The sequence below is a fragment of the Antrostomus carolinensis genome, unplaced genomic scaffold (genome assembly GCF_000700745.2).
Source record: "Antrostomus carolinensis isolate BGI_N321 unplaced genomic scaffold, ASM70074v2 scaffold2057, whole genome shotgun sequence".
In the NCBI taxonomy this organism is placed as follows: domain Eukaryota; kingdom Metazoa; phylum Chordata; class Aves; order Caprimulgiformes; family Caprimulgidae; genus Antrostomus; species Antrostomus carolinensis.
In genome coordinates this window covers 32,501-51,332 of record NW_010326415.1, presented here as the reverse complement: position 1 = coordinate 51,332, position 18,832 = coordinate 32,501, and the positions used below count along the sequence as shown (strand labels likewise).

The window sequence follows — 18,832 nt, the reverse complement described above, 5'->3', positions numbered from 1 at the left end:
CTGCTGATACCACACGTACAAAAGCAGGAAGTTTTGTCAGTTCATGGAGTTGCAACTTCCACCTGCGGCAAAATAGCAAATCGACAAACTGTGAATCCCTAAAACTCTTTTAGAAGAGTTTGAGAAATACAAACATTTTCAAAAACTTGTTAGCATAGGAGATAAAAGAGCAGACAACCTACTTCTAGATAACTTAGCACCTCTTAAGAGGGAAGTTGAGACAATGCAATACACTTACTTGACAGTTACAGAAATTTAAACAATTTCATTTAAGGGTGAGCTAAAAGCCAGGGTCACTCCTGCAGTTAGCTAGTCTGCTGCCAGAAAATTCTGCTAGCAATTTACACCTTGGTGTACATCTTTTCCAAGCAAAAACAGAGCTGTGCTCTCCTCACACTCTAAGCCAGTCAGATGTCAAGACGACTGTCTAAACATACCCGAGCCTGTGCACACAACTGCTGTGGCCAAAAGTGAAGCTAACGATGTGCATGTGCTACAGAACCGAATACTTGCATTAAGAAAGACACAGATCTTCAAACACAAAAATCTCAGAACTGAAGTGTAGAGCTCTGTAATGTCACCCAGTTACCTGTGTTACTGTCTTAAAATATTTCCAAATGTCATCAGAAATCTGACAGGCTAATTGTGGGGAAAGATTTGTAGCAAAAGCTGAGACTGCAGGTGAGAAGCTCAGGCACTTACCTGGGATCCTACAAGAACTATTTAAAGTATCAAAATCCAGTGTCTTATGATTCTCAGGTTAGGGATATTTAAGTCAATTTAAAGTCTCTCTAATTAAAGTCTCTCTCTCTGAGTGCTAGTTTATCAGCAACAATTTTTTCTTTAGAAAAAAGCAGCACTACTATTTGAAATTTTGTAACAATCTCTAATCACATACATAATATCTACACGTTGATCTTTCAGTGACTATGCCATAAAACATCTCAGCATCTTAAGCGGGCCTTGTTCCCCAGTTTCAAACACCATAACCTTTTCTTCTGCTCTCATGACTGAAGTAGATCAGAATTTTTGTACTGCAGCTGGTGGGACTGACAGCCTAGACATGCTGATCTTTTATGGAAACATATACCAACTAGAGATTGAACCAAATAAAAAAATACTCCTGAACAAAAAAATAAAATGCTTTCAGAGTATTCCTAATACTTTCTGATGTTTTTCTGAGCTACCTTCATCAACTCAAAAAGATATGTAGTCTAAAAATTACACAATTTGTACCCCCCCCCCCAGGTTCTGGCAGAGGTATCATGACTTATCCACAGGTAAGCACTAGTCTGGTCTCTCCTGGATAGAGAAGCAAGAGCTATGAAAAAGTGGAAACAGAAAGGATGACAGTAGGAACAGAAGGAAACAAAAAACAAACAACAAAAAAACAGACAAACAAACAAAAAAAAAAAACCCTTTAATCTTACAATTTCTGTTTGAAGACTAAAAACTTGGTATTGTCAACAGTAATTGAAGTTGTAAGTAAACAATTTAAAACCTCAGAATGAAACAAAGGGAATGTATTAGAAGGAGGAGTATAAAGAACAGTTTCTGATGGATGTTTAGATTTGTTTCTGGAAAAAATAAAGATCCCGGAAAGAAAAGCTTGAAAAGAGATTCAGGGTGAGAAAGACTCTTAACAATAGTTAAAAGACTGAAGGTAACAATTTAATTGTGGAAATGGAGTGTGCAACTGGAATCGGGTTTGTCAACAGACTGACTGATGTCTGAGAAGAATGCATTGATTTTCCAGAGGAATATTATACTGTAGAAAGTCACTGTGAGCAGAAGAAACTGTAATCAACTTACTTTTTGTCATCTGACAGGTCAATGTTGGTCCCAAACTTGATTGTTTTAAAAGGTCCTCTTCTCCTCCTCCCAGAGCTACAAATATTAAAAAATATAACAAGTGAATATGAAAATGGGAATTAGTAAAAAAACACATAAAACCAACTACAGAATCATCAGTTATACCACACTTACTTATCAGAAGATGTGGATTCATTATCTGAGTGGTCCTTGTGGTGACTCTTCTTCTCATTTTCCTCCTGCAAAATGCAATTGTGGAAATGTTTTTTATATATATATATATATAAAACCTTAAAAAGTAAGAATATATTTAAAATAAATAAGTACAAAGTGGTAACATGTTCACAGACATAAGTACATTTGTTTCAAGATGCTGGCACAATCTTTAAAATGTCTGCATCTAAGATTTTATGTGAATATCACTGCTAAGAAAATTAAAAACAACAGTTCTTAGTCAAAAGCCATTGCAAAAAATTCTTCATGATTACAACTCAGTGAAGCTCAGGCCAGGGTAACAGAACGTGTCTACACTGTAAATATTTCTACTGTTAACTTCTTTAGACTTGAACATTTACCTTCCTTCAGAGTCAAGTAAGTCTCCTGATATGAAACTAGGATGACTAATATTTATAAAATTAATTTTATAATATTAATTATATAAAACCTTTTGAATTTTTCATAGCCATATGCTATTTTATCACTGCAGTAGCTAGGACCATGACTAGTGGAAAAAAAATCTAACCAATACTAAATGATGTAATTTGATCTTTTTAGCAGAGTGGGCTCAAAATCCTACTCTAAAGACTTCTTTTTTGGCAAGTATATGGACACATAAGGAAAAAAAAGTAAGACAAAAAGGAGGAAAGAACTGCCTGGAGGCTATCCAAAGATCTCTGGCTTTGAATGGGATTGTTGTTAAATCTCAAAGTGCCCTATGTACCTGAGAAAGTCTTATTCATCCTTTGAACTGAGGACAAAGAGAAACAAAAAGGAACCTAGTGATGACGGATTTATAAAATACTGCAAGACATTTTAGAAAAGCAGTGTAATAGTTGTTAAAAGAATAATAAAAAAAAGATCACTGAGGGCAAGCCAAGAGGACTGTGTCTGTAGAAAGAAGAAACAAGGCTTTCATTTGAACACTGTGAAAAGTCACCTAAGGACAGGTCAAAGCAGCGTTAGGTAAAGGACACATGTACACGTAGAACAATGTCTTTTTGATTTCCAAGGGAAAAATTAAAACCATAATTCTGAAAATTATTTTATATATTAGTTTTACCACCAATTTATAACAGAGGAAAAAAAAAGATCAGAAAATCCTGCAGTTCACTTCTGGGTACAAAACCAAAGCTGATGCTTGCCTGCTGACAAGCTTGTATGTCATCAATTATGTGTATGTGTGTGTGTGTGTGTATATATCTATCTATCTATCTATCTATCTATATCTATAGATATAGATAGATATAAAAATATATATATATAAAATATTCTTCAGACCTTCTGGAATGATGTACAAGAATACTTAGCTGGTGCCACTGTTCAAGGGGCACCAGAAAACTTCAACTGATATCTCAAATTTATTACCACTACAGAGAAAGAAAAATTCCATTTATGTCCCAAATTCCTGATGACTTCAGTGCTCCCCACTTCCCAATGGTATTCCTGTTTCTTTTCCTCATCCTGTATCAGTCTTGCTCAAAGCCTTGTGATCGCCCTCCCTTCTCTTCACCTACTGATTCATTTGTTCGTTTCTAATACTCTCCTCTAATGCCCAGTTTAAATTTAGAATTTTTCTTTTCTTTCATACTGAAACCATTGCTGTTTCTGTGTAATGGCAGTGAAAACTGCAACAGTCAATTCCCTGTGTTGGTGTTTTCCCTGTTTTCCAATTAACAAACAACTGGTCAAGAATATCTTTTTGTCTTAGTTCCCCCTTAGCCTAATCTTTTTCTAAGATAGTAGATAACATAAGCCTCCAAGAAGTGCCCATAGTTAATTCCAAGGATGTGCTCACTACTTCAGCAAAAATATTAAAAAGTAAGACCAACAAAGTAACATTTCAAACACTTTGTCACATATGTCTAACAACTTCTAAACTAGATAGAAGCTGCTATGTTTGGAACCTAACAATAACAAATATGGAAAGCATCAGTCACTTTTCTGAGGGAAAAAAAAGTTTATGCTAACAAGCTTTTAATGTATGTATGCAATAGCCAGTTTTACATTAAGAAAATTAAGTTTTATGGTAAGCATATATATACACCCTATATACCCTCTGACTGTCTCTTCAAACAGATTTTGTAAATTTACCTGTGCTCTTCATCCTAATGGAAATGTCTTATTTTCCGTAACAGCTTCCGTTTGTTTTCAATAGCCATTATTAATTGGTTCCAGAGTTAGTATTCAGTTTGTAAGTAATAACAATAGTAACAACAGACTTACCCTTAAAGACTCCTGGAATGAGGAGGCCTGGTACTGTGCATATTTAGCAATTGTTGTATGAGATCTACTGCTTTCACAACGCCAGATTTTCTTTGTTCCAGTGGGGTCCCAGTTTTCATCTGCTGGCTGCAGTAGTTGTGTCCTCACTTCTACTATGTGTTCATTATTTGCTTCTACCAATGTTTTAGTAGAGAAGAGTCCTAGATCTAATAAATAGGAACAGAATTCATAAAGGACAGTTAAAATATAATAAAAGGTTTCAAGAAAAGAAGACAGTAATACTTAAAAGTTATCTAAAGCATTTTTTTTCCCCTTAGCCTTCATAACACAGCCCACCTCTAGGTTCAAAATTAACATTCATGATTAGCACTCAAAAAGTGCACCCAACAGTAGAAGCTTAGAAAAAACTTGGCAGCTACTGTATGGACTATATTCCAAGAAACATTTTACATGACTTGCATAAACAAATCTGCAAACAATGTTTAAATATATTACCAATAAAGTATTTTTCAGACTATAGTTTTATGAATGAACTTCCATCATAGAATACATTTCCTGCCAGCAATGATAATATTTCTATCTACAGAGTTCAAAATACTGTACACAGTCAGATTACAGACCATTAAATCTAAGCACAAAGATACACAGACATAGTTTTCATAGGAAAAAAGTGTCTCTCTAAGCTTCCATATCCACAGCTCTGCTCCCCTCTGTGCTCAACAAAATCTATCCGATTTTTTTTGAGACAATCAAGATTAGAAACAGTAGCAAACTGAGAAATGACACATTACCCTAATTACTTGGAACATACAAGTAACACAGTATTACAGAAATAAAATATCCACTTTTAAAAACTGAGAGACTTCTTTTTAAAAAACACATACCTTTTTTTTCCAAAGTTAAAAAAAAAGAAGTAAACCTACCTAATTTAAGCGCTCCAGCAAGGCCACGTATTACAGTAACAGGGTTGTTTGGATTTGTACAAAATTGATGTAAAGGTGGAAAGAAAGCATCTCGTTTATTTTCCAACTGTAAAATTATAATGGAATATTAGAAGTCAGATGAACTTACACTCCTTATTTGTAAAATAAGAAAGGATAATTTAAAAAAGAGAAACAACAGAAGGAAGACAGGAATGATCCCCATTTCCCTGCGTTGAGAAGAACGAACAGCTACATAGAATCAGAGAATGGTGTGGGTTGGAAGGGACCTTAAAGATCATCCAGTTCCAACCCCCCTGCCAGGAGCAGGGACACCTTCCACTAGACCAGGTTGCTCAAAGCCTCATCCAGCCTGGCCTTAAACACTTCCAGGGAGGGGGCACCCACAGCTTCTCTGGGCAACCTGTTCCAGTGTCTCACCACCCTCACAGGAAAGAATTTCTTCCTCATATCTAATCTAGACCTACCCTCTTCCAGCTTAAAGCCATCACCTCTTATCATCAACCCTTTCCATGTTAAAAGCTAGGTTCACTCATGAAATTAATTTGTTACTGCCATTTGTTTCTTGGCATGAATTATTCCCAAGTTGCTTTGTCTTTTGCAACTCAGGTTTCCTGCAGTTTATTTATCTGACAATAGTCTTGTATATTCTCTAAATCTACAAAATTCTCTGAAGAGCAAGATGACACACTAACTGTCTTTACAGAAGTAAAAGGCCAATTCTACGGATAATTTATACAAGAAACAGTAGAACTAAAAAGACTACTCTCATAGTGTATCTCATGTTAACTAGAAAGGCTGACTTATTTTCTTATGCTTTTCTGCATCTATGACCTCAATTTTATAGTATCTCCCATCCTTTTTTTTTTTTTTTTAAATTTCTTTTTTCTTTTAATTGTTGTGAATCTTAAAATGGTGAAGACATTTCTTTCAATAAACAAAACACATGCTGGCACATCTACACAGTGTGCTGAAACTTGGTGACTTACCAGCTTTGTACAGACTCAACAAAGCTGTGACAGATTTTTAACAAGGTAGATTAATACAGATGCAACACCTGGAGAACAGTTGGAAGCACTACTGCTTCCAACTTCATCTAGCTCTCCAGCAGACTGCTTGTGCAGTATCTCACCAAAGTGCTGACTGCTTCTGGTCCCCAAGCTGGGCTGAGCAAAGCTACCTTGAGGTTTTCACACCAGCTATATGGACATACTGTAGTTTATTCTTCTGTTATCAAGGAAGTGGACATCCTATAATTTATTCTTCTATTACTAAAGAAGTTAGCTCAAACTTTTCTAAAGCTATTGCAAAACTTTATTTTTAGAACAGAAGTTTTAATGGTTGCATAAGAAAATACTAGGCAACTAAAACCTACCTTCTCCTAATGACATTTTGTTCTTAACATCTCAACATATATTATTTTTTCTTTATTATGTTTTGAAGCAGATAGGAAAGTTCAGTTTAATTACTTGCTTTTTTATACCTAAACTGTCATTTATAAAATATACATACATATTTGAAATATTGTACATTGTATCTAATGAACTGTCTTGCTTATTCTTCCAATATTTTGAGTATTAAAAAATAAAAGAATTCTAAAGTTGGTTTTGTTTGCTGAAATTCTTCATTTACAAGTACTTTAAGACTCAAACAAAGTCTCAAAACTTTCTTTAAGGTTAGCATTTTTCCCACTTATATTCTAGTTGGGTTAGCACTGTAATTCAGCTGTGAACAGTGTATCTTTAAAATAATTACATTATGTAATTCAGATAGCCAAATAACTACCAAAGACAGTCAGCAATGTACTTCCACCATTAGACTTACTTACATAAATACTAGGTGTAGGTGGATTCAGCTTGTCCTTTGGCAAGGGAGGGTATGGTGGAGGCGGTGGTCGTGGAGGTGGGCATTTATCCAATAGAATACTACTGTTAGATAAGCCATTTTTACCCAGATTCCTAAAAGGAAAGAAGAGCTGCCTCTGTCAATTCTTGACAAATAAAATAAATATATATTAGTGTCATCTCTTCTGGAAACTAATGACATATAAGGAGAAACTGTAATTCAAGACACAAATAAAGCTCATATATTTTCATCAAGAATTCTCAGTGTATAAATTTGACAATATTCAAAATAATTCCCACTTTGTCTACCAAATCTGCAACATCACCACTATTAGTTAAAAACATAGCTATTTTAATTAAAAGCAAGTATGACTCATTTGACAAAATTTAATAGAGAAAGCAGATTTCAACTAGAAATGGAGAATGTTATTAGGCGGGCACTGGTTGGTGGATGATCAATTCACAGCAGCTGAGATAAAGCAGCCCAGCAAAGCCAGAAAACGAGAACGCCTCAGCCAAAAAACTGCTGAGTCATAAAAACCAACTACAACTCTACTAACAACACTAAACTGAACAGCCACCTACCCCTCTCTGGTACACACATTTTGAAGCCAGAAGGAGCCACTGCTGCATAATTCACTTGTTTGAACAAGGGAGGAGAGGAGGAACCCTGAGTGAGTAGCTGTGTCAACACCCGCATGTGTACCTGAGCAAGAACCTTGCTTGTGGTATTCGCAACTGCTGTCTCCTGAGGACCAAACTCAAACTGCCATGGTTATAAGTGATATCAACCACTATGGATGAAATATGTGCCTGGTTTTCATGTAACTAAGGGATCTCTTGAATAATCAATCACCAGACTCATTAAAAAAACCCCATTTCTTCCATTTTACTGCTTTCTAGGACACATTCCCACACTTTCTAATAACAGTTTACAGCCTTCAGTCTTTGAAAACAACCCCTCCTCTGGCTGTACCAAAACACAGTTAACCAGAAGCTTCACAACAGTCACCTGACGGCTTCATTACACAGAACTCACTCCTCAGTCCCTGCTTTTAAGCAAATATTAACACAAAGTATTTAATGTTGTCTAGGGCTTTCTTGACAAATGGAGACTGATGGCTTAGCCCGAGATGATGCCTTCATCAGTCTACCACACTTCTTTCCTCGAGTTTACTCTTTTCACTGCATGGACAACCCAGTAGCTTGTTACCCAGCTGGGCATCCCTGCCCCATGGGAAGATGCACTCCAGCTGCTCCAGACTTGGAGATTCCCCTGTCAGAGCCATATGACACCACTAAAAACTAAATAGAACAAGCCCAAAACCTGATCATGAGGCAACATCACCGAAACGTTTACAATTACACAAAACTCATCAGGTAGTTGCTACACTCTTCACAGGAACCGTACTGACCTCGCATCAGCCTGGTTGACTAAAAAACAATACGCAAGTTTAAAGCCAATCCTTTTACACAGCTGTATTAATTTTAACTCTATTTCACTATGCAAATTCTTATCTCAACTACATCAAGAATATTGAAGTTAACATGACAAAACTTACTTTCCAAGAACCAGGACTCATTACCATTAATTACTATCCTCTACATTTATTAAATTAATCAGCTCGATGATTTTATTATTTGACTCAAGCCTAATGTCAGGCTGAGAGGATTACATTTATTTCTCAGAAATCAGTTCCATAGTGCTTTTCAAGACCTCTGGAACTTTTCCTCTTTTCCAAGAACTATAAAAACCCATCTGTATGAACGATAAACAACAATTCTCTGGCCTGCTCTTTCAGAGCTCACAGATGTATGTTACCCGTGCCTCTGACTTCAAAACACCAAATTCAAGTATAACAGTTTAACCTTCTCCATGATTATTGTGCAAACAGAGAGCGTGTTATCCTACATCCTTTGATGTGAACATTGTATCTGCTTTTTTCCCAAGCAGGGAACAAAAATATTTACTGAACTCTTGCCGGTATTGACTACTCTAATAGCTCTATGCAGTCATTAAGCATTAGTAGTTTTTGCATTTCTTCTTCATTCTTGGCTATAACTTTCCTCTTCTAAACTTAACTTCTGTGTTTTCTAGAACTCTTAGCTTCAGTACTTTTAAAAATATTTGCCCTTTTTGTTTTAACTTGGGAGATTATGACTTTTGGAGGGTAACGAAAAGCTCCTGAACAATTTCCAGTTACCTAGGCATTTGGATTTTACGTACACTTTACAGGCCCAAACAGAATAAGTTATAATCATCTGCACCTAAGCAGTTATTTTTGTTCTGAAGTCATTCTGTTTAAGTGAATTATTATTTGAGAACTACCTGCATGGGAAGGCTCAAGAGATTATAGTCATTCTGAAGAACAAAATTAACACCCTTTCTTCCCCAAATAAAAATCATAATTAACATGAATATAAGGAACTCAGTGATACTCTATCTCAAATCTATCAGACCTCTCACCTCCCCAAGCTTCTTCTACAGCCAGAAGAGAGAGAGAGAGAAGCTCTCAAAGGAGAAAACAAAGAAGTTAAGTCAAGCTCACATTATGCTTAAATGCAAGTAATGCCAGATAATTACACAACCTGTTTCTCATGCAATTCTCTACCCCAGCCTTTCACAACCAGGTACTAGCTGGCAATACTCCCAAAGATCTTTCTTTTTAAATCTACAGAAAATCCTACAACAGATCGTGGATTTTCTCATTATGCAAATATATTTCTAATGATTTTTAAATTCTGTTCTGGTTTTGACCTCAATAGTATAGGTTAGCAGTGAATTTCATAGGTTAATTATATATTATGTAAGAAGTAATGTTCCTTTTTTCTTTTCCTAATGACTTTTACATCGTTCTATTTAATTTGCTAATCAGTGTGTTCTCAGGCTATAAGACAAACAGGATCACATTAATGGCTTCTGTAAGAAAAGCATTAGAACAAGCGGTACCAAACTTTTTCATATGCTTGCCCTCCCCCCAAACTATAAATCTTTCCTATGGTTTTTTTTTTTACTCCCAGATAATTCTGCTTCCTATCTGCATATTTCTGTATTTGCCTTTTGAAACAGAACAGAACATCTGACTCTCAGAAGGGTTTAGCTTGTGAAATCACAGCATTTCAAATTTTATTCTTAAAACTTTTGCTATGGTGAAGCAGACTTGCCAGAAGTAATGTGCCTTTAGAGCAACTGAACAATTGTGCCTTCAAGCCAAAAAAGTCCCTTGCTTACAGACAAAGAAACCTCCCAATAAAACAATAATTGCTTTTGTTGGTTTTGGTTTTAAGAACAAAACACAAACTTAATCCAGCTCCTTTCTCCACAAAGTACTTCCCCTCAAATAGATTCAGGCTCTTTCGCAGCGTTCCCACACCAGTGACTCACTAATTGACTTCACAAAGCAGACTTAATTGCCAGGGAGCAGCACCTTCAGAAAAATCAGCCCAAGTTCGCTTCTGCCCCAGGCTTCAACACAGAGTCCATCCACCAAGGAGATGTCTGTCCTCTTCAGCCTCTGCACTGCTTTTCCCACTCCTCCTGGTGAAGCTTGCTTCCTGGGCTCGCGGACACGCTGGCCATTCATCAGACCCTTTTCCAGACTGTTTAGCCCAGACCACCTTCTGTTTGCCATCCTATATTTTTATCATTTCACAAGGTCCCTTGAGAGGCAGCTCATCTCTCCTGGTCTCCTGTCACTTTCTTTTCTCTGTGGATTGCTCTCTACTCTTCCTCTTCGCACACCAAGTAAGAACAACTATAAAAAGGCATGTTGGCCTCTCTTTATATGCATCATCATCATCAAGCCTACACCTCTCATCTGCCTTTCCCAATTAAGCCAAATTGGTAAAGCTTTCAAGTTTTAGAAATGCCTTAAGAGTTTTCAAATTAGTCTTTCCATGTATCACCATAAAAATGACAATAGCAACTTTCAGCTGACATGAAGCTGCTCAGTTATCCAGCCGGGGCTGGGCTCTTTAGAATTGTTTGAGGACCTCTTGCACGGACTTCTCAAAAGCCTTGTTTGGAGTTTTGCCTGTTCTTTCAAGGCTGTGGACAACCTTTAATAAATAATGATTAAAAAAAGTAGAACTAACCTATTTCTTTTATGAGAAACAAAACAAGTCAATTCAGGAACTTCTCTCCACTGCTTAAAGGAAGGACTTGACCCCATGTCGGTTTTAGAAAGGGCAAGTGACAGACCCTCTTAACTGAGACGGATACTGCATTTTTAACACCACTTCTCCAGGATGTTAATTAGATGCACCAGTTCAAACCCCGAGCTAGAAATCAGCTGGTTTCACTTCAGCAGAAAGAAACAACTCAAGTGTTAAATCTCAAGTCTTGTGATAATGTTTCATTAATTCTCCTTCCTGAAGGATTGCTCACAGGGAAAAGATACTTACATTTCTAAGAGTACAGAAAAGAGCTTTTGAGAACAGTCTTTTAAAGGAGACCTGATACAAAACTAGACAAAGCAGCACAATCTTCTTCCCCCCTCCCCCCCCATATTAACAATCAGCTTTTCTTATAACAAACAGAGCAGTTATTCCTAGCATATTTTCTTCTTTTAATCACAGAGTTTTCACTTATGCTCAAAATTACTTGTTTTGGGTTTTTGTTTCTAAATGACATCTTCTCAATGGGGTATTTTCTCTAGGAAACGAAGGAAGGTTAATTAATTTAACAGTACACTCTTTTATCTGTTATTTTGCTCAAAGGCTTAAAGAAATTCAGTTTACTATGTATACTCTACCAAACATAATAATTTTGTTGTTTTATAACCACCTTAAAATTTACTGTTGCAATCAGTTTTATTAGAAAGACTAACCAAATCACACTTGCACTTCCCAGAATCATCTCAGTTCTCTTTCATCTGTACACTCCAACAGCAAGTTTAACAAGATGAGCACATTTGTTACCCTACTGTTCTCCAGAACAGCATCTTAATGAGATTTGCATATTTTAGTCAATAGCTCAGCTACTGCATTTCTAAATTCCTCGTAGCTTTTCAATGAACACTGTCTAGCCCTTCAAAGGAAACTCCTTGTAGAAGTATCAATTGCTATGACAGCACCTTCCGTTTGACCCCTTCTCAGCCCTCTAAGCAACCTCACTTCACCCCATGAATACAACAGGTCTCTTAAATATTTCCTCAACATCCTCACTGAAGAAGATGGATATAAAGAAACTTTTCAGCCTCTGCAATGATCTTGCCCTACTTAAGCTCTCACTTTAGTCTTTGGCAAAACAGAACATTGACCAAGTGTGTTCCTACAGACCAGACAATCTATTCACATATAATAAGAAAAGAATCAAATGGAGTTTTCTATTTGGCATGTGTTCTGCATTTTATGATACAAAGCACCTCCTTTCACCTAATGACTTCACTTGAGCAGCTTTTATTACAACAACACTCGTTCACGTAAAGCAAAAGTACAATCTCCCAGCATTTATTTTTGCCTGACGACTTCCATTTTTAATTTATTGTAACGCATGATTTCTGAACCCCTTTTCTAATAATGGCTTTTACCTTAAGAAACACCAAACTTCCATATCTCTGATGTTCTTTTGTTCTTGGAACAACAAGCAAAATCCTAGCAATGTCAACGAACAAGTCAGTTTTTGGTGGTTAGTGTTACCATATTGCTTCCTGATAAAATCCCTCGTGTGAGATGTGGAACTTCATTATACTGCAGGTCACTATCCTGCAGTAGGTCAATTACAGTTACGTTGTGAATCAACTCCTGTGCATTACTCAGTCCCAAACCGCTAATACTTTCAGGTCTTTTGTGTTCTAAGCACAAATAAACCTGTAGGGTCTAAAATATGTAAAAAATGGCTTCTCTTAGACAAGACCTTTTTTTAAAAAAAATAAAAAATATCTGTAAGCATTTGAAAAAAAACATTATCTAAGAAACAGACTCTGAGGAATTTCAATGGGACTTACAAGTAACAGAAACACTCTGGTTTTGAAGTAAGTATAGAGTAACAGGGACAAATGCAGAATAACAAGGAAGAAAATAAAAATGATTAATCTAGAGCTCCAGCTATAAAAAAGCAAGTTACATCCACCTATTCCCATCTACCAAAATGTCTTTTTTTTTTCCCTAGAGAATACCATCAGAACAACAGGGCAACAGACTATATCAAGGAAGCATTGCCAGACAGCAAAAACAACACGCCAGAAGATTAACGGAATATAATTATCCACATTAGAGATGAAGCTGGAATGTCTTTCTGAACATACCAAGTGAAATAAGGGTATGTAATAACTGGCAAATATTAACACATTTAAGGCCAAATTCTTTGTAGCTCCAATATAGAAAAAATAATATTACAGGACAACTCCACTCTCCCTGTGCATGAAGTTTATTCTAGCACAGGTGTTTGTGCTTGGTTAGTTTTTTAAGAGGAAAAAAAAATAATCATTACTTTAAACTTTTCTATTGTGGATAGCATTTCTGTAATTTTTACAGCAATTTTAAAAATCAACATTTCTGGTCACAAACTCACTTCTGTACCTCAAGATACTGCTTACAGAGATAGCATCCAAATATAATCAGTACTATGGGAAATACTTTCAATTCCTTGTTTTTGTATTACCTTACACTGTGATAAAAAATTGTTAATGTGCAGTACTGAAGTTCAAAGTATGTGATATATAAGTATATAAACATTTTCTATTCCACTATGTATAAAGGTTGACTTATGTTGCAAATAAGAAGGGCTTTCAGCAGAATATCTTTCAGTATTCTCCCCTCTAGACATTTTTTTTCCTATGTCAATCACACACAGAGTAACTACGACAAAGATGTGCTCTCCAGAGCTCTGCTCCTGAGCAGTCATACCTTCAAACTCTAGACATTTTAAAACAAAGCAAGGGCTAATCAAATAGTTAGTATATGGCTGGGATGGCCTTGTCCTCAAAGTTATGCATGTAAACTGTAAGACAAATAAAGATGGCAGGGGAAAAAATGTTATTATATAATTTAGTGGTTATACTATATAGGGTTATTATTTCTATTATTATGAAAAAAACATGTAGACAGGACATTTTCCCTAACAGGTAACCAACCCTAGCACAGGTCTGGGACAGTAATAATGAGCACCACAGAATTTTCACATATGGGAAACTGTCTTGCTGGCTGCCTTTACACTTTAGGCTTACTCTAAAACGTTGCAATTATTACCTTGTTACCCATCCCACAAAATTTCTCAGAATCTCTTGTTATTATTAGAAGACATAGGCAGATACTTTCCAGCAAACATAGTTTGACTAGCAGAGATCCTGTCTCTAAACTTTGTAAAAGCAGTCCCAGCCTAGACTGAAGCTTTTCTTGACCTTTGAGTTGCTAAAAATAAATAAATAAATAAATAAATAAAAATAAAAAAAATCTCCTCCACTTTTCCCATTGCTTATCTTTCTTTGTCATCCACCTTCTAAGTCCTTTGCCTTGCTGAATTTAGGTGCAGACAGGCTGAAGAGGGAGCTCTCAATCTCTGCTCAGTAAGAATAGAAAAGGCACATCTAACACTTTTTGAGTTGTCTGCAAACTACACGGGGAAAAGAATTAGCTCACCTCCCTTGAAAAATGATTATGAGAGCCTGGGAAAAAATAAAGACTACAAGAACCCAAGTGAAACACTTGCAGAAAAAAGACAGAGACCTGATCATCACATTGGGAAGTACTTTTTTAAGGGTCAATATTTTATAACTAGGGTCCCTAAATACTGTTAGAAACTTTTACGTACAATTTAAAGCAGAACTTGGTATCATCCCAGTGAGTGCACTAAAGAAAGCACAACGGCAGTATTTGGCCAAGCAAAAAGTAAACTTGACATGCAGGTCATGGCAAAGATCTACAGGTTCTGTCCATGCTTAAAACTCGTCCCTTCTGCACTAAATTCACAAGTTTGTTTTGTGAGCCTGTCAACAGTCACTGGCAGGCAGATTTGCTCTGCCTCTCCTTACACAAGGTGCAGCCAGGAACTAACTCAGTGGCCAGCACTTCGCAGGGCTCAGCCACGCTCCAGACTTGCTGACAATCCTGCTGCAGGCCACCAGCCTGCAATACTACCTCTATCAATGAGCACAAAAAAATTATATTAAAAGATGGCTTAGGATTTTTCTACAAAAAATGCTCAAACTGCAGATCTCTCCTACAAAGAGCTTGATAAACAGCGTACTAAAACAATCAAAATGCAACGTTTGACTAGAGGAATACACTTCCCACTGCTCTCCCAAGAAAGCTGCATGCAAATTTCTGCTACCCGAGTTTTGAAGACACAGGTCAACTAAACTTCAAGAAAGAACTTAAAAGTCTGTAAGAATTTATTTTATGTGTATTTGCAACACAGTCGTCCTAACACCACACAATGAAGTTATTTTTACACTTCTATCAGCAAGAACACATACCTGGTCCCAATTTAAAAAACCTGTTAAAACTCTTCATTTTTATTAATGTAATAGGTGTAGAAACTTCACTTGAAAATGAACATTACAAGATCGAATATTTGAAAGATTTCTAAATAAGCTCCCTATAGGTTTTTTTCTCTCTTCTAGGAAACTTTATCTTTGTAACAGATACCTACAGACCATTATACCATGATCAATACTAGTCATCAAATCCCAGTACATTAAAAACTAGTAACTCTCAATCACAGTAACAGACACAGCTTTTTTGCATTTATCTGATTTATGTGGGTGCAGTGAAACAAGGACATAAAAACGTTTTTTGTAATTTTTTTAACATCTAAAAGTGTAAAAAAAAAAGCATCACGTTTGCTGTATAATTCCAAATAAAATATTATGGAGTAAAATATATTGAGAAGGTAAAAATTCCAACAAGAATTCTGACACCATAAAAACACAGATAACATTTCAACCAAAAGAAATGTAAACACAGTTAATTATGGAAAACAGCAGTTAAAGAGTACAAACCAAAACATTCAATAACCGTGCACTTATGATTAAAGGGACCTCCATGAATTTTAAAGGCATCTTACCTAACTTTTTCACAAATGGCAACAACTGTAAGGCATGGATACAGAAACTATAGTGCTAAATAGTCATTTCAATTTCTCAGCATGTTTGGATTTCAAACAAAAAATTTTTGCGAAAGAAGGCAAATCTCTCCAAAGACTACCTAGGAAAATGGAAGGACTTTGAGACAGTCCAGACAAGGAAGGCTGTGAGCAGTAAGCACAAAGTGTGACTTTGCAAAGCTAACTACTATCTGACAGGCTCCCTGTTAGCACCTCTAAGTGTGAGCACAACCTGCCTTTGAAGGAGAATTAATTACTTTTGAAAAGCTTTGTCTAAACTGTATCTAATGGAGTTTGCTCCACTTTCAATCGAATGAACTATCTAATGTATATGAAGACTGATAACACAGCACATTAATACTGGACAGTTACATACAGCAAACAGAGTTTACACTTAACTAGCTTTCACGTGTAGACAAAGTTTCAGGGTGCAACAACATAAAGCTATTTCTGAGGAGAGGTGACTGTACGTCTCAAACTTGTCCATGTAACTAACGCATCATACTTCTGCCTGCCAGCACACTCATACTCTGCAGGCACTCCAAAGCACCTATATATGCCAAAGCTTCACAAAGGAACCTTTACCCTTCTAAGTAAAGACAGAATTGGAAGTATTGCTGTCAGCTTTAAAGGAAAATTAAGCCAGACACTGAAATATTTTTCTGTTTTCATCACATATATTTTAAGTGTCAGCACTTGCAACGCTGTCTGTGAAAATTTCCTACAGTACTTTAAGATGCCTCAGGATCTCACTCTGATGATAAAATTTGTTCAGTGATGACACAGCACAGTGTAATAATAAGAACAACGTTATATGCAGAGCTCTGCTACTGCACAGAATGTCTAAATATAGGACTTGTAAGTGGTGTGGAGGGAGGAAAGGCTCAGAAGGTTGCAGAATCATCATCAAGTCTTAGAAAAAAGATTTTATTACTACTGTGGCAAAATACATCTTTCCTTGATGCAGGGTAGTCTATGAAATTATCCTTTTTATTGTTAGAGCCTGTATCTAATGAAAGAGTTGGATTTGAAAGAAAGCCTGAAAATGTGCTTGCTGGATATAACCATCAAATCCCAGCACACTGACTTCTGCCGGAGGTTCCTGCCCTCTGACAACTACACCAGTGTCACACCAATAATCCAAACTATGCAACCCTCACAGATGCATTTCCATTTCTTTTTCCTGGAAAGAGGAGTGACTTTACATGTCATTTTTGGTGATTTAATGACACTGAGATAAGAAATAAATACCTAAGAAATGTATAGAAATATCAGGGCTTGGAGCTTGGTGTTTCTGCTACACTGCTTTTTAGTAAGACAGACCTAGAAACCAGCAGAAGTGTTAAGGGAATGAATTTAAGCTAACTACGTGGATATAAAAGGAGCCTAATCATTCCAGTGCCAATGTGCCTGTCAAGAAGATGGGAATTACGTGGCAGAGATGAGCACTGGCAGATTTGGCTGCAGCAGTTTAAGATATTATTGCCCTCAGTCCACCATCCACCTCTGACAGAAGCCTCTGGCTATTGCACCAGTGGTTAAATTTGCCGCACTTCTGTACCACTGTATCACTCTATACCACCGTAGCTTACAGTGTAACATCTTTGCCAGAAGTCACTGCTAAGAAGCATCACCTGAAACTTCTATAACCTCACTTTCTGCACTCCCTGCCATCCTGTATTATAAGCAATGAACACCAGGGAAAAAGCTGTGCCATTTGCACAATCACACTGCAACTGCTGCCCAGTTTCCTAGTGGCTGGCCTCACTTTTTGCCTTAATTCATTATGCATCTGATCTGAAATGATTCAAGCTTACTGACTAAAGACAAAAACCTAACAGTAACATACCTGCTGATCAAATGGAATATAAGATGAACAAAGACTTACACCTCTGAAGAGCCAAAACTATCCGCATTCTAATGTGACAGACTCACAACTAGCTGAAAGACTGCATCTTTAAAGCATAATCCACCACATGAACAGCTCCTGTATTTGCACTATGGGTACTGAAACTGCCACTATCAAAAGAGCCATCTCTGGTACAGAACTGGTACTGGAAGGACAACCTGATACACCAGATGGCTGTGTGACCACTCAGAGGAATGCAACAGGCAGGAGAAATGGGCAACAGGAATCTCATTAATTTCAGCAAAGGGAAATGCCAAGTCCTGCACCAGGAGAAGTATTACCCTGTGCACCAGCAGATAAGAAAACAAACATGTTTACTTTAGAGGTGACCAAACACTGTAACAGCTTGTCCAGGAATGTTATAGGGTTCTCCATCCTTGGAACTATTCAAAACATGCCTGGATGTGGTCCTGAGCAACTTGCTCTAGTTGGCCCTGCTGTAAACTGTGAAATTGAATCAGATGATCTCCAGAGGTCCCTTCCTGGACCTCCCACGTCAATCATTCTGTGATTATTTATCAGTCTTGCAATGACAACACTGATTCGTAATGACAGACCAAATCTGGATGACTTATTTTTATCAAGAAAAAAAAATAAGATTTTTTTAAGAGCTTAATACCAGCGCTGAACATGATTGGGTTTTTTTTAAAGTAATAATTTCCAACATCTACACTGCTGTTGTTGTTTCTTACCTATAAAGGACAATTGGTTAATGAGTAAAATAAAAAACAAATCCAAACTGATTTTCCTTTTGTAGGAGCTATATCAGAGTTCCTTATAGAAATTAAGCCTTAAACCTCATGAAAACGATACAGGTTTTGAAGCAGTAAATGTATCT

General features: G+C 36.7%; 1 protein-coding gene across 6 annotated transcripts in view; it reads right to left on the bottom strand.

Moving 5' to 3' along the window:
* The window catches only part of KDM6A (lysine demethylase 6A), a 59,177-nt gene that overhangs the window by 16,256 nt on the left and 24,089 nt on the right, over positions 1–18,832 (bottom strand). For all 6 annotated transcript variants that reach the window (XM_010171540.2, XM_010171542.2, XM_010171541.2 and 3 more), the window contains 6 exons: positions 7,024–7,153; positions 5,178–5,283; positions 4,255–4,460; positions 1,987–2,051; positions 1,813–1,887; positions 1–62 (listed from right to left, as the gene is read on the bottom strand). The exon at positions 1–62 is cut by the window's left edge and continues 78 nt beyond it. In XM_010171540.2, the coding sequence (XP_010169842.1) occupies positions 1–62; positions 1,813–1,887; positions 1,987–2,051; positions 4,255–4,460; positions 5,178–5,283; positions 7,024–7,153 (644 nt within the window). The remainder of the gene's footprint in view (positions 63–1,812; positions 1,888–1,986; positions 2,052–4,254; positions 4,461–5,177; positions 5,284–7,023; positions 7,154–18,832) is intronic.